The sequence below is a fragment of the Otolemur garnettii genome, unplaced genomic scaffold, assembly GCF_000181295.1.
Source record: "Otolemur garnettii isolate 467f Iridium unplaced genomic scaffold, OtoGar3 scaffold00006, whole genome shotgun sequence".
Taxonomy (NCBI): Eukaryota; Metazoa; Chordata; class Mammalia; order Primates; family Galagidae; genus Otolemur; species Otolemur garnettii.
Genome location: NW_003852401.1, coordinates 37425401 through 37439757, shown reverse-complemented (window position 1 = coordinate 37439757; position 14357 = coordinate 37425401). Strand labels below are relative to the sequence as shown.

The following is a 14357-nucleotide window of genomic DNA, read 5'->3' as shown; positions in this document are numbered from 1 at the left end:
TCAAGGTAAAGTGGTTGAAAAATATTTCATCTAAGTGGAAACCAAGGGCAAGCAGGAATAGCTATTTCCATGTGAAACAAAACAGACTTTAAGTCAACATCAGTAAGAAAAGAAAAAGATGGTCATCACAGTATAATAATAAAGGGATCAACTCAATGGGAAGATGTAAGAATGCTAAATATATAGGCACCTAAATCTGAAAATCCTAGATTCATACAACAAATATTACTGGACCCAAGAAATGAAATAAATAGCAACTTAATAATACTGGGAGAATCCGGAGTCCAGTTGGAATTTTGGCGGGTCCGGCTGCAGACCTGGAAGAGCCAAGATTGTGGACATTGCTCCCCTCCTGGACACTCAAGACTCCTTCAACGTTTCCTGTCACAAATATCCTCCTGACAGCATGGATGGAGAGGAAGATGATCTGTCTCTGCTGACCGCACTGCTGGAGGAGAATGAATCAGCCTTGGATTGCGATTCAGAAGAGAGTAACCCCTTGACCCAGGAAAGTGGCGGACCTGATGCCTTCGACGAGCTCTTTGATGCCGCTGGTGACGGCGAGTCTTACACAGAAGAGGCTGATGATGGAGAAGTGGGACAGACTGACGACCAGAAGGAAAATTTGGCCACTCTCTTTGGAGACACTGAAGACTTAACAGATGAGGAAGAAGCTCCTACATTGCAAGCAAACAAAAATAGGGTTCAACCTGTTCCTGCCCCCCGACAAGAGAAAACGAATCAAGAGTTGCAAGATGAATTAAGGAAGTTGCAAGAGCAAATGAAGTCCTTACAAGAACAGCTAAAAGTAGCAACAATTAAACAGGCTACAAGCCCCGCCCTTCTGCATAAATCCCCTGAGAAGTCTCCAAGGCCCCCTCTTAAGGAGAAGAAAGTGCAGAGAATCCAGGAGTCGTCGTGCTTTTCTGCAGAGCTCGATGTCGCTGTTCAACCCAGAGCCAAGTGGGTGGCAAGGATGCCAAAGGCTTCACCTGCAGAGCCAAAAAGCTCATCATCAAGGATGACAAGTTTACCTTCCCAGCCTCTCCACACTACTCCTGGGAACAAACCCACTGGGATGACAAGAAATAAGAGCACAGGGACCCCAGGATGTTCTGGGGAAACGGCTCAGAGTGTCTCTGTGGAAACCTTCTGCGGCCTGCGGCTCAGGCGGCCTCGAGTATCCTCAACAGAAATGAACAAGAAAATGATCGGCCGAAAACTGATCAGATTGTCTCAGATCAAGGAAAAGATGGCAAATGAGAAACTAGAAGAAATAGACTGGGTGACATTTGGGGTTATTTTGAAGAAAGTTACTCCACAGAGTACAAACAGTAGGAAAACATTCAGCATCTGGCGACTGAATGATCTTCATGACCTGACACGGTGTGTGTCCTTGTTCTTATTTGGAGAAGTTCACAAAGACCTCTGGAAGAGGGAACAAGGTACTGTCATAGGGTTGCTCAACGCTAACCCCATGAAGCCCAAGGATGGCTCAGAGGAGGTGTGCTTATCTATTGATCATCCCCAGAAGGTCTTAATTATGGGTGAAGCTCTTGATCTTGGGACCTGTAAAGCAAAGAAGAAGAATGGAGACCCTTGTACACAGATTGTTAATTTGCGAGACTGTGAGTACTGTCAGTATCACATCCAGGCTCAGTACCGGAAGCTCAGTGCACGTCGAGCTGACCTGCAGTCCACCTTCTCTGGAGGACGAATTCCAAAGAAGTTTGCCCGCAAAGGCATCAGCCTCAAAGAACGGCTGTGTCAAGATGGTTTTTACTACGGAGGAGTTTCTTCTGCGTCCTATGCGGCCTCGCTCGCTGCAGCTGTTGCCCCTAAGAAGATGATTCAGACCACTCTGAACAATCTGGTTGTCAAGGGTGCAGGCTTGATCATTCAGGAAACAAAGCAAAAATTCGGAATACCCCAGAAGAGCTTATCTTGCTCTGAGGAGTTCAAGGAATTGATGGACCTGCCAACGTGTGGAGCCAGAAACTTGAAACAACATTTAGCCAAGGCCACGGCTGCAGGAATCATGGGAGGCCCCAAACCTGCCATCCAGTCGATATCAGCCTCGGCCCTCTTGAAGCAACAGAAGCAGCAAATGTTGGAGATAAGGAAAAGGAAATCAGAAGCTCTCCAGAGACAATTTCTTCAAAGCTCAAGTGAAGTCAAGAGCCCAGCTGTGCCATCCTCATCCCAACAGCCCCCTGCCCAATCTCCACGGGTGGGTGCGGAGTTCCCCAGGATGGAAGGAAGCCCAACCACATTGATGCCCAAGCTTGGGCGTGGCATCTCAGAAGGAGATGACGTTCTCTTTTTTGATGAGTCACCACCACCAAGACCGAAACTGAGTGCTTTAGCAGAAGCCAAAAAGTTGGCTGCTATCACCAAATTAAGGACAAAAGGGCAGATTCTTACAAAAACGAACCCAAACAGCATTAAAACAAAGCAAAAGGACGCCCAGGACGTCCTGGAAGTGATGGAACGTGTAGAAAAGAACACCACATCTTCTCCCCCAGCTGAGGATGAATTGGAGCCTGCCGTGAAGAGGAGAGAGCAGCTTGCCTACCTGGAATCTGAGGAATTTCAGAAAATTCTAAAAGCAAAGTCAAAGCACACAGGCATCCTGAAAGAGGCCGAGGCCGAGCTGCAGGAACGCTATTTTGAGCCACTGGTGAAAAAAGAACAAATGGAAGAAAAGATGAGAAACATCAGAGAAGTGAAGTGTCGGGTCGTGACGTGCAAGATGTGCAACTACACCCATTTCAAGCCTCTGGAGACCTGCATCGCTGAGCAGCACGACCTCCACTGGCACGACGGCGTGAAAAGGTTCTTCAAGTGTCCCTGTGGGAACAGGAGCATCTCCCTGGACAGGCTCCCAAACAAGCACTGCAGTAATTGTGGCCTCTACAAATGGGAACGAGACGGAATGCTAAAGGAAAAGACTGGTCCAAAGATAGGAGGAGAAACTTTGTTACCAAGAGGAGAAGAACATGCCAAATTTCTAAATAGCCTCAAATAACCCTGAAGTCAGGTGTTTTGCCCCAACCTTCTTTTCCTCCTGTGGCTCTGGAAAGGCAGCGAATGGGCTCTGGATTGCCCCTGTGTTCCTAACTGACACCAGCAAAAAACGATGCTCGTTAAGCCTATAAGCTTTGCTTACTTCTGTCGTGTGGGTTTAACACCAAATTCAGCATGGCCGTTGACATGGGAAACTAGAATAGTGTTGTCTTTCCTGTTCTCACTCCTGGTGACAGTGAATAGGTGAAAGAAATTTTTGCCCCCAAACCAGAAGATAAACCAAGAGGTATGTTTCTCTTGGTATGTCTCTCTGGTTATAGAGAGTATGCTCCTTTATCTCAATAAAGTTCTAATATTTACATGGACACCAGAGGCAAAAGAATTCATTCTGGTTAACTCTCCCGGCAGGTAAGTTGCTTAACTTCTGGGCTTCAGTTTCAATTGTGTGGTTGAGGAGGATTGGACTAAGTGATCTTGAAATATATTTTTCAGCACTCACGTTCTACAAATAATGCAACTTTTTCCCATTTAAATAATTATGATCTAAGAAAACCAATAAATATTTATGATTATCGCCCCTAACATATTGACATTAAAAACCATGTTCCTTCTTACTGCAAAAAAAAAAAAAAAAAAAAAAAAATACTGGGAGAATCCAACATTCCACTGAGAGAACTGAACAGGTCATTGAGGCAGAAAATCAATAAAGAAACATTGGACTTAAACAGGACTCTAGAACAAATGGACCTAACAGACATTTACAGAACATTCTAAGCCCAAACTGCGGAATATACATTCTTCTCATCAGCACATGGGCATTTTCCAAGATAGATCATATGTTAAGCCAGAAAAGAAGTCTCAGAAAATTAAAAAAATGAAATCATGCCATATATCTTCTCGTAACACAGTAGAATAAAACTAGAAATTAATTTTAAAAGGGACTCTCAAAAATACCAAAGTCACTTTTCACATAATTAGATAAAATAGTCTTAAATTTTATATGGAATTAAAAAAGAGCTTCAATAGCCAAAGCAATCCTAAGCAAAAAGAACAAATCTGGAAGCATCATATTATTTAACTTCAATTTGTACTACAAGACTATAGTAGCAATCAAAATAGTCTGGTGCTGGTATAAAAGTAGACACTGGATCAGGGGAACAGAATAGAGAATTCAGAAATAAAATCACACAACTACAGCCAACTCATCTTCAACAAAGTAGACAAAAATTTTCACTGGGGAAAGGGTACCCTATCAATAAATGGCAGTGGGAAAACTGGAGAGCCACATGCAAAAGAATAAAACAACCCCTGTCTCTCACCATGTGCAAAAATTAACTCATGATGGATTAAGAACTTAAATGTTAGACCTGACATTATATAAATTCAAGAAGAAAAATCTTAGAAAAAACTATTCTGGACTTGGCCTTGGCAAAAAATTTATGACTAAGACCCCAAAAGCAAATACGACAACAACACCCCCCCCCAAAATAAATGGGACATAATTAAGCACAGCTGAAGTTTATGCACAGTTTATGCACAGCTGAAGAAATAACCAACAAAATAAACTAAGAACCTAGAAAAAAGGAGACAATATTTGCAAATTGGATATATGACAAAGGACTAATATCTAGGAAGAAATCAAACAAATTATCAAGTAAAAAAAGTTACTCCATTAAAAAGTAGGCAAAGTATATGAACAGACATTTTTTAAAAAGAAAATATACACATGAATAACAACATATGAAAAATACTCAGTATCACTAATCATCAGGGAAATGTAAATTAAAACCACAAGGAGACACCACCTTACTCTTGTCGGAATGGTCATTACTAAAAATTCACAAAACAACAGATGTTGGTGTAATGTGGTAAAAAGAAAACCCTTATTCACTTTATTCACTATGGTAGGAGTTAAATTAATACCACCTTTGTGGAAAACAATATGGAAATTCCTCAAAAAACTAAAAGTAGATGTACCATTTGATCCAGCATTCCCACTACTAGGTGTCTACCCAAAGGAGAAGAAATCATTATATCAAAAAAATACATGAACTTGTATATTTATTGTAGCACAATTCATAATTACAAAGATGAAGAATCGACCATGTGTCCCTCAACTGACAATGAAATAATGAAAATGTGAGATACACACACACACACACATACACACACACACCATGGAATACTACTCAGGCATAAAATAGCATGAAATAATGTCTTTGTAGCAACTTGGGTGGAACTGGAAGCCATTATCCTAAGTGAAGTATTTCAGGAATGGAAAAACAAACACCATATGTACTCACTTCTAAGTAGGAGCTAAGCAATGGGCATTCATGGTTATACAAAGTGTTATAATAGACTTTGTAGGTTCAGAACAGCAAGGATGGGACTGGGGAGAGGGAGAAAAAATTACCTATTGAGTACAATATACATTATTTGCATTACAATAACACTAAAAGGACTGATTTCATTATTCAATTCATTCATGCATCAAAAACCTTGAACCCCCTAAATCTATTGAAATAAAAAAATAAAAACATAAATGCAGACAAGAAAGAAATAAAATAAAACAATGCTGAAAATCAAGTATTAACAAAGAATGATGTGAGTCTTCTGGATTTGGCAACAAAGACTTTGTCATTATCTTGGGAAAGTATTCTCTTTGTAATTAAGAAGATGGAAGACCTAGGTGAGGACTATACGACAGAGGAGAAGGAGGAGACTTAATTTCTGAACGTTTATCTATGATGATAGTGTCAGGATGGTGATGTTTTGGAAGGAGTTACCTTTTTTTTGGTTATACTTTTTATTAATGTACAATATATCATAAATGTAGTAAATGCACAGGTGGATGACACATTTTCATGATGTAACTATTCTCCAGACTAAGACATGGAAGTTTCAGCCTTCTGGTGGCCTCTCTCATTCATGCTCTCTGCCAGTTATTACCAGTTGGCAAAGGTAGCAACTCTCCATCAGCATAAATTAGTTTGCCTGCTTTTGAATCTTGCTTTAATGGAGTTCTACAAGGTCTGACAATTAAGTTTGTGAACTCATCCCACAACAAGTGCTACGTACCTCTTTGCTGAATACACATATCACTATGGTCCCCTTCAAAGTACTTCCCTTGGCCATGTGGTGACTGGAGTGATATTCAGCAATGAGATATATAGCACTTTTTCTCAGATGAGTGCACAAACTTAAATTGACCTCATATGATGACATTTCTGATGTCCGTTCCAGAAAAAGAGTTCCAAATTGCTTTGAAGGGTGGACGAGGCATTGGCATTGGTACATGTTTTCCCAAGGGGAGTACTTCAAAGGTGACCATAGTGATATTCACCAATAAGGTATGTAGTACTTTTTCTAGGACTGAGTTTGTGAACTTAATTATCTGATCTCATATAGTCTGTACTTTCTGTTTCTGGCATTTTTTTTCTCAATATTGTATCTTTGAAATTCATCCATGTTGTTGGGTATAAGTATAGTTTGTTCTTTTTCTTTGTTGTCTGGTGTTTCATTTTATAATTAAATCACATTTATTTATCAAATTTGCTATTGGTTGACATTTTGAGTTGTTTCCCCTTTTATTTGCTATTAAAAATAATGTTTCCCTGCAAATTATTATTTGTATTCCCTGTATATTCTGCACATATATGTAGAAGTTCAATTGTTGGGAAAGAGGACATGAGAGTATTTAGCATTAGTGAATGCAGCCAACTGACTTTCCAAGAGTTGTTCAAATTTTTAACTCCCACCAGCAATGTATGAAAGTTTCATTTTCTCCACATCCTCACCAACATTTGCATTGTCTTCTCCCAACTACTTTTGGCTTTTCTGGCAGATATGTGGTGATATCACATCATAGATTTACTTACATATCCCTGGTGACTTAACGATGTAGAACACCTTTTAGATGCTTGTTGGCCATGTAGATACCCTCTTTTGTAAGGTGCCGCTTCACGTCTTCTACCTACATTTAAAAGTTAGAACATGTCTCTGTTTTTCAAAATTGCTTTGTAGAAGTTCTTCTTTTATAATGAGAAAGATTTGACTACCACAGCTATTGATCAAAAAAGTCAAGTAATCATAGGAGTTAACATAGATTGTCAGATACCTTTCTAAATATTTTCTTTTTTTTTTTTTTAAACTTTTATTTTTTTATTTTTTTATTTTTGTTGTTGTTGCAGTTTTGCCAGGGTTGGGTTTGAACTCACCACCCTCGGTATATGGGGCTGACACCCTACTCACTGAGCCACAGGCACCACCCTCTAAACATTTTCTATGTGTTAATTTACTTAATCCACACAAGTCAACTTTGATATAGAGACTGTTATTGCTTTTCCTCTCTTCTATGTGAGAAAAGTGAGAAACACTACCCACATGGCCAAGACTACATTAATAGTAAGAGGTAGAGCTGAGATTTGAACACAGTCTCCTACTAGAGCCCTTGTGCTTAACAGCTATACCTCCCTGCACTAGAATGTCGTTGATGGAGCAAGTTTCCTGAGAAGGAATGCTCGGGTTCTAAGACACAGATGGGAAGATTAGCCTTGGGTAGAATGAGGGACATGTCTAAGAGGTGAAGAGGAAAACTGAGAACAGGTGCAGTACGCCTGGAGATGGAGGGTGATAGGAAGCTGAGGAAATTTTCACTTCTCTTTGGTAAGGCAGAAGGCAAAGTCCTGTGTGAGAGTGAAGAGGCGGTGAGAATTTAAGAAGAGTGGAAGAAAATTTAAAATGGCAACTTTGGAAAATAAAATACTGATCAACTGCAAGACACAGCAGATTTCTAGGCGTACATGAGTATTAACATGAGGTTAAAGACCACAAATCTACTATGACACTAGCCTTGTGCTTGTGTGATTGATGGAAGCAGAGGATTTTAAAATGATTTAAGGTTAGATATTTTTTCTTTCATATGTATTGTATGAAGTTGAAGTCTGGGGTACTTGGACAGTTAGGAAGAGTGTCATCGAGGGAATGGACCATGGAGGTTTGCCTGGAGAGGGGTTGATATGCAGAGAGGGAGAAATGATAGGGACAGAGAAATAGTCCAAACTTGGCAAATCTTAATAGAGGTCTAAATTTTCATGAGTGAGTGAGTGAGAGGGCTGGAACAATGGGAAGTGGTGATCCAAGGTAGAGTATCTGAAATGGTGCTTTATGTTATAGAACAGCCTTGATAATGAGAAGGTACAAAGTGTGGTTATGGATGGTGATGGCTGAAGTAGGAAGTCCGAGGATGAATTTGAAAGAAGTCAAGAAAGAATTCAGATGCCAGGTTGTGAAGTGGGTTGTCCCAAGAGAAACTGAAGACACACTGGGTATGGAGAGCAGTTATGGAGATGGAGAAGAAAATGGTGAGTTCAAATCTTAACTAAATGTGAGAAGTGGCCATGAGTTTTGTAGATGACTTTTCAAAGACAGGACAGGAGAGGAAAGAAGAGAAGAAGGGGATGCTGCAGACGCCTGGCATAACATGCAAAAGAACAAGGTTTTCAAAAGAGGGTGAAAGAAGAAAGGTCTGGTAGCATTTATATTTTTGAGCTTAGTATGATTTCTAACTCATTGTAAGTCTCACCAGGTGTTTGCTGAAGCAGGTTGAGAAGAAAGAATAAAAAAGGGTGGAATTACAAGTGCTATTAGATAAGAAAGAAAACCATAATGGAGGAAAGATCGGGATCAGTGGCAGACTGCTTTAGAATCGGGCAGTACGTTCCTTAATAATTTCCTCCTGATTCTGGTTTATTTCCTTTTAGGGCTTTTAAAGCTGATATTGCAGAGTACAATGGAGTTTCTTTTACAACATATCACAGCAAATCTTGAAATAAAACATATCTTATCAAGAACTTCCAAACTTGGGACCTAACCTTATTAAGGACACAGCAACGTCTACAACCACAACAAATGTGAATCATGAACGAAGCACCGAGCACTGTGCTGAGTGTTTTATACTTCTTAACCCCTTAAAATGCTTTTAAGCATCAGGTCAGGGATTGATATGATAAAATTGAAGGGAATATATTGTCCTGTTTACCATAGGTTCTGTTTTTTCAACTATGACACATGAGATGTTTATAAGTGTAGCATACTCTTGTATCAAGATTTTGATAGAAAGTTCAGAGAAGTAAATTAAAACTCACTAGCATGTTCCCATGTATGGCTACCTATTTCAATTTCATGCCAGAAAGTTCAGATGAGGGTGAGAAAGATTGATGTTACTACAGGAATGACTTTGAATTTTATCTAACTTATAACAAATTAACTATTTATACATTTTGGTGTTTTCACTCTTCTGATAAGAAGAAACATCACTACACACAATCCTCCTCACCACACAACAGTTGCAACTCATCCATGTGGCTGTCGCACAGTGGGCTGTGTGAAGCACGTCCTCCTTAAACTGTCTGTTTGCAGACACCTCCTCTGACCTTTTCTGCAAAAGGAGGGGGATAGAGCAGCCAGTTAAAAACACCATCCTTATATTCTTTTTTTTTTTTTTTTTTTTTGAGACAGAGCCTCAAGCTATCCCCCTGGGTAGAGTGCCATGGCATTACAGCTCACAGCAACCTCCAACTCCTGGGCTCAAGCGAGTCTCCTGCCTCCGCCTCCCAAGTAGCTGGGACCACAGGCGCCCGCCACAACGCCCGGCTATGTTTTGGTTGCAGCCGTCATTGTTGTTTGGCGGGTCCGGGCTGGGGATTCAAACCCACCACCTTAGGTGTACGTGGCTGGCGCCCTAGCCAGTTGAGCTATAGGCGCCGAGCCCATCCTTATATTCTTGTAGGCGTCCTCAAACTATGGCCTGTGGGCTACATTCGGCACGCCAAGGACATTTATCTAGCCCACTGGGTGTTTTTGCTGCCACTGCCTGTCCTGCTTAGCAGCCAGCTGCTCCTGGGGCCCACAGTCCGGCCCTCCAATGGTCTGAGGGACAGTGAACTGGCCCCCTGTTTAACAAGTTTGAGGACCCCTGCTTTAAGGCATTTGACTCCCACACTTACTTTCATTTTCTCTACATAAAAGTTATTACACCTATCCCAGAGGAAGTTAATATGTGGCAGACTTCATGACAAATGGGACTCCTTGTTCAACTTCCTGTGAACATAAGCTCCTTTCTTCTGATCCCATCCTTTTTGGACCCCAAATCTATACCGTTTTCTGTGTTTGATGCCACTTTCTCGATACCTTTACGCTTGCCAAGGAGGTTCATCAGCCTCTTTTCTCAAATCAGGTTTTAATGGTGGGGTTGCAAAGGGGCCCTAGAGCTGTGGAGGTAGCTGAATGTCGAGTGGGGAATCGAGGAAGTAAAATGACCTCTTTGCCCTCTGCCTTTGTTGGGGACCATGTGTGTGGCTTCTCTCCGTGCTAGGCCTTCTCTCCAGTGAAGCTGGGCAGGTGGATTCCGATTTCCCCCTCTCCTTCAACTTAATCAAACAGTAAATCAAATGGGGATGTTAATGTAAACACAATCATCTTATTTCATTTCAGCACTGGAGGTGTCTCTTGGCAACGCAGGGGCCTGACGCCCTGATGGACTGAAAAACCAATGTTTATAAACCATTCTTTCCTCTCGACTTGAATAAGGTGGCAGAGATTTTTCTCTTATCAGTTCACAAAGCAGATAGCCCTTTCCCTTCTTTGGCCTTTTGAATGATTTGCATGTAGGAATGGAAATTTCCTCTAGGGCCAGGACTAGAAACCAACAAAATTCGTTTTGTTTCTTTCTTATTTTTTCCTGTCAGCAGTGGAATCCTTCCTTCAAGTGAAATGTGTGAAGTATTAGTTGATCAAAAGTGAACTGCTTTAATTGAACCACAGCTGGGGGCACTGGACTGTACCCTCTAGAAATGCCTGCCTGTCCCCTTCCCTCTAGTCCCTGAGGCGTTGGTACTGAACCCTGTGTCTCAGTGTCATGTGGCTTGAGAAGCACTTTCTCATCTTCTCTGGCTGTTTTCATAATGTGGACAACATTCTGATGCTGTCGGCCTTCTCTTTGTAGTTCTCTCCTGCCCCATCTTCCTCTTGGCGGCTCCTGCAGGGCCCTGTTCACCTTGAAAATGCAAATACCTAAAATGCCTGGCAGTAGGTTTGGGAACAAGATGACCTCGTCCTCTACCAAAGTCTGAGAACTGCTGAAAATGTGTCATTACCTGAAGGTAATTTATCTGGAGATAATGCCCCAAACCAGAGAAATAGATATTTCTGTCTATCAAACATACTTATTAGGTGTCAACTGGGTATTTCTCACTGTGCCAGAGATTCCTGGGACTACAGAGTTGTTTGACACAGGTACTCTATTCAGGAACCATATACATTAAATACTTTTTCTAAAATGGCTAAATTAACAAAAGGAATGTGAAAATTAAGAAAAGTATATAGAGAAAAATACAAGTCACACATACTGTGCTTGCCAATCAGAAAAATGACTTCTTGTTTCCTTCTGGTCTTACACAAGACAGATTTCTGGTGGTAGAATTTCAGGGGAGGTGCTAGTGAAAGTAGGCATTTGGGGAGAGTGGCCTTTCTTGATGCTTTTAAAATCTATCACTGAAAAGTCTACTTCTTCTCTTAACATACAGGATGCAATAGCAGTTAACATACATGAATCCTTCAAGGCGGGTCTTTGGGCTTCTCTACCAGGTTAGTCACTTCTATGCAAGTAATTTTTATGGAAGTCATTTTTGGGTGTTTTATTAATAATCCGACCTTTATATGATTATTAGGTTATATATTCTGTCATAATTGCATAAACTCTATGTATGCTCTCAATAGTGTACGTATGCTCGTGTTTATGCATACACATACTCAGAGTACAGGAAATAAATTCACCTAAATGATTTCTCAGCCAATGCATTGCAAAATTCAGATAGATTTCCCCAATGACCTTTGTTCCAGTGCTCAAGAAGAAAAGAAGAATGAATATATATATATACACACATATATCTTTATACATACATTGATGAAACACTTCTTGCACACCTTATGCATGGAATCAATAAATTCTTTAAAATGAATGCCAACTTCTTGTCACAAATATGAATCAGCTTCTTCAGGCACTGATTCTTTATTAAATATTGAGAAACTCACTTTACCTCACTATAGCTCAGTTCCCCTTGCTGACTTCAAATGCATTCTAACAACACTGATAATATTACATAGAGCTAAGATTTTCCTCATCAAGGGCAAAGCTCTGGGGCAGAAGTGAGTGGCATGTGTAATTGAATCTCCGGTTCAACATGAAGATTTCTGAGAAACTTTGCTACATGTGAACATCATATCCAGCTTCCAGAAGTGTGGCATGAATTTGTATTATGGCTACAGACATCCATGAAACAGGAGATGAAGGTCAAGATTAAAATTCCATTTTCTTCCATTCTTACAATGGTTTGGGTATCTCTGTATTAAAGGACACACATCCCCAGAATTAGCATAACTACAGTCAACCATTTATTCCAGTTTTTTTCTAACTATTGCTATTCCTCCTTCTTTTCTTCCTCTTCTTCCTCTTTCTCCTTATCTTGTTCTTCCTCTGCCTTTTTCTTCTAGAGGTCTAGGATTATAGTGAGCTAGCTACCTGAACTGGCCTCTAAGTTTGCTTTTTTTATTGGAGGAGATTTTTTTCCCCCCTTATCTTATTTTGGCCACTGGAGAAGAGTCTCATACAGGAGCCCATGGGAGGGAAGGGTAGAGAGGTTACTCCCCCAGAAAACATTTTAGGCTAAACCATGGCTCAGGCCTGATTCTTGTGGGATGGGTCTGCACATATAAGGTCCACTGGGGACTCTGTGAGGACTGAAGGGAACAGCTGGTGCAGCTTTGATGCTCCTGGGGCCAAGCATCATCCCTAATGTGAGGAGGCTACCAAGCACAGTCATGCACAGACACCTATGGCTTCACACTGCTAACAGCTGTTACCTCCAGCCAAGTCTTAAGAATGAAGAGAGAGGCCTCTCACTGGGACCTCGCACCCTAAGTTTGCTATTGACATCTAAATCAGTTTTGTCTCAGTCCTTGCACTAAAGATACATGTCAGATTTCTTAGCAGTTCTTTTCTTATTCTCGAAGAGAAAGAGGAGGGTCACTTTCAGTTTAATGTCCACACAAGAGCAATCATTAAGGTTAAACCTTGCATCTGATTCTTTTCACTGATCTCCAGAGACTTTGTTTTTGGCATTTTCTCTTCATGGAATTGTGTCCTTACCATTTCTACCAGTTTCCCCAATCTCTTCCTCCATTGTATTTTTAATAGCGAAGTATCAAATTCCAGTCAACTATTGCCCTTTCAGGCAATAGGTATGGGGACTTATATCTATGCAGTGTGAAGAACAATTTTGTCTTAAGACATTTCCTACTTATAGAATCCATCACAGGAGTTTTTCATCTCTGTATCTCTATTGTCAAGATTAAACCGTATTTACCACCCTGGAAATAGATAAATAATGGAACAGATTTTTTAAAAAATCTTAAAAATTCTTTAACTCAGTATAGATTGGAAAAATTTGGAGAGGCAGAGATAAGAAATGAAAAATAAAAAAGAAGTGAAAACCCCAATAGATGATATTTGTGGCTTTTCCAGATTGACAGACATGAGATTTATATTTATAACACTATGCACCATAAAATACTAGATGTTATCACTTGAGCTAAAAAATGTAAAAACAGACTCAAAGTTCAAGGAAAATGCACATGTGAAGATTCATTATTGTGTTGATGATTTAATTATGGCCTATTACATTTTAGTGAAAGCTCTATCTGGGGGTAGGAATATAGAATTTCTTTCCCAAGCTTTCTATTTACTTCTGTGAATAGACTCTGTGTGGAGTATAATCTTTTATGTCTTTCTTCCACAGTTAGCAGATTTGTCCTTCTGTTTAAAACAGGGTAAGCTAAGGGACTATCGTTAGAGTAATAATATGGGAGCTGCAGGCCTCTGTCTGGAATGGCCACAGCCTAGTTGCATTGAGTATCTTAAACACATGTGGGTTTACAGTCAGTCCTATCATCACTCACCAATACCTGCTATGAGCAATGGCTGGAGTTGGACTTGGGAAGAATCAAAGTTAAATTAGATCAGATCCTTGTAGTCCAGAAACTCACTGTTTAATATATAAAAGTAACAAAGGCCAGGCTGCAAATTTGGGCTTGGTAATAGAGGTATCACAAATATACAACAGAAACACTGGAGGGGATCATCGAAGATGGTAAAAGCATTTTTTTTTAATGATTTGAAATATCATTTTCATACTTGATCATTCTCTAATTTGAAGTCCTCACCTAATATTGTCAATAGGTCCTTGAAAATTATGACTTGAAGTGAAACAACA

General features: G+C 40.3%; 1 protein-coding gene across 1 annotated transcript; it reads left to right on the top strand.

Annotated features, from left to right (window-relative positions):
• The first annotated feature begins 331 nt into the window (after positions 1–331).
• LOC100948041 (protein MCM10 homolog) lies at positions 332–3200 on the top strand. Its single transcript, XM_012813448.2, has one exon. The coding sequence runs from the start codon at positions 407–409 to the stop codon at positions 3026–3028; it is 2622 nt and encodes an 873-aa protein (XP_012668902.1). The 5' UTR covers positions 332–406; the 3' UTR covers positions 3029–3200.
• The last annotated feature ends 11157 nt before the right edge of the window (positions 3201–14357 follow it).

What these genes read in the sequence shown, in the direction of transcription:
- LOC100948041 (XM_012813448.2), top strand. Translation starts at nt 407, where the DNA reads ATGGATGGAGAGGAAGATGATCTGTCTCTGCTGACCGCACTGCTGGAG.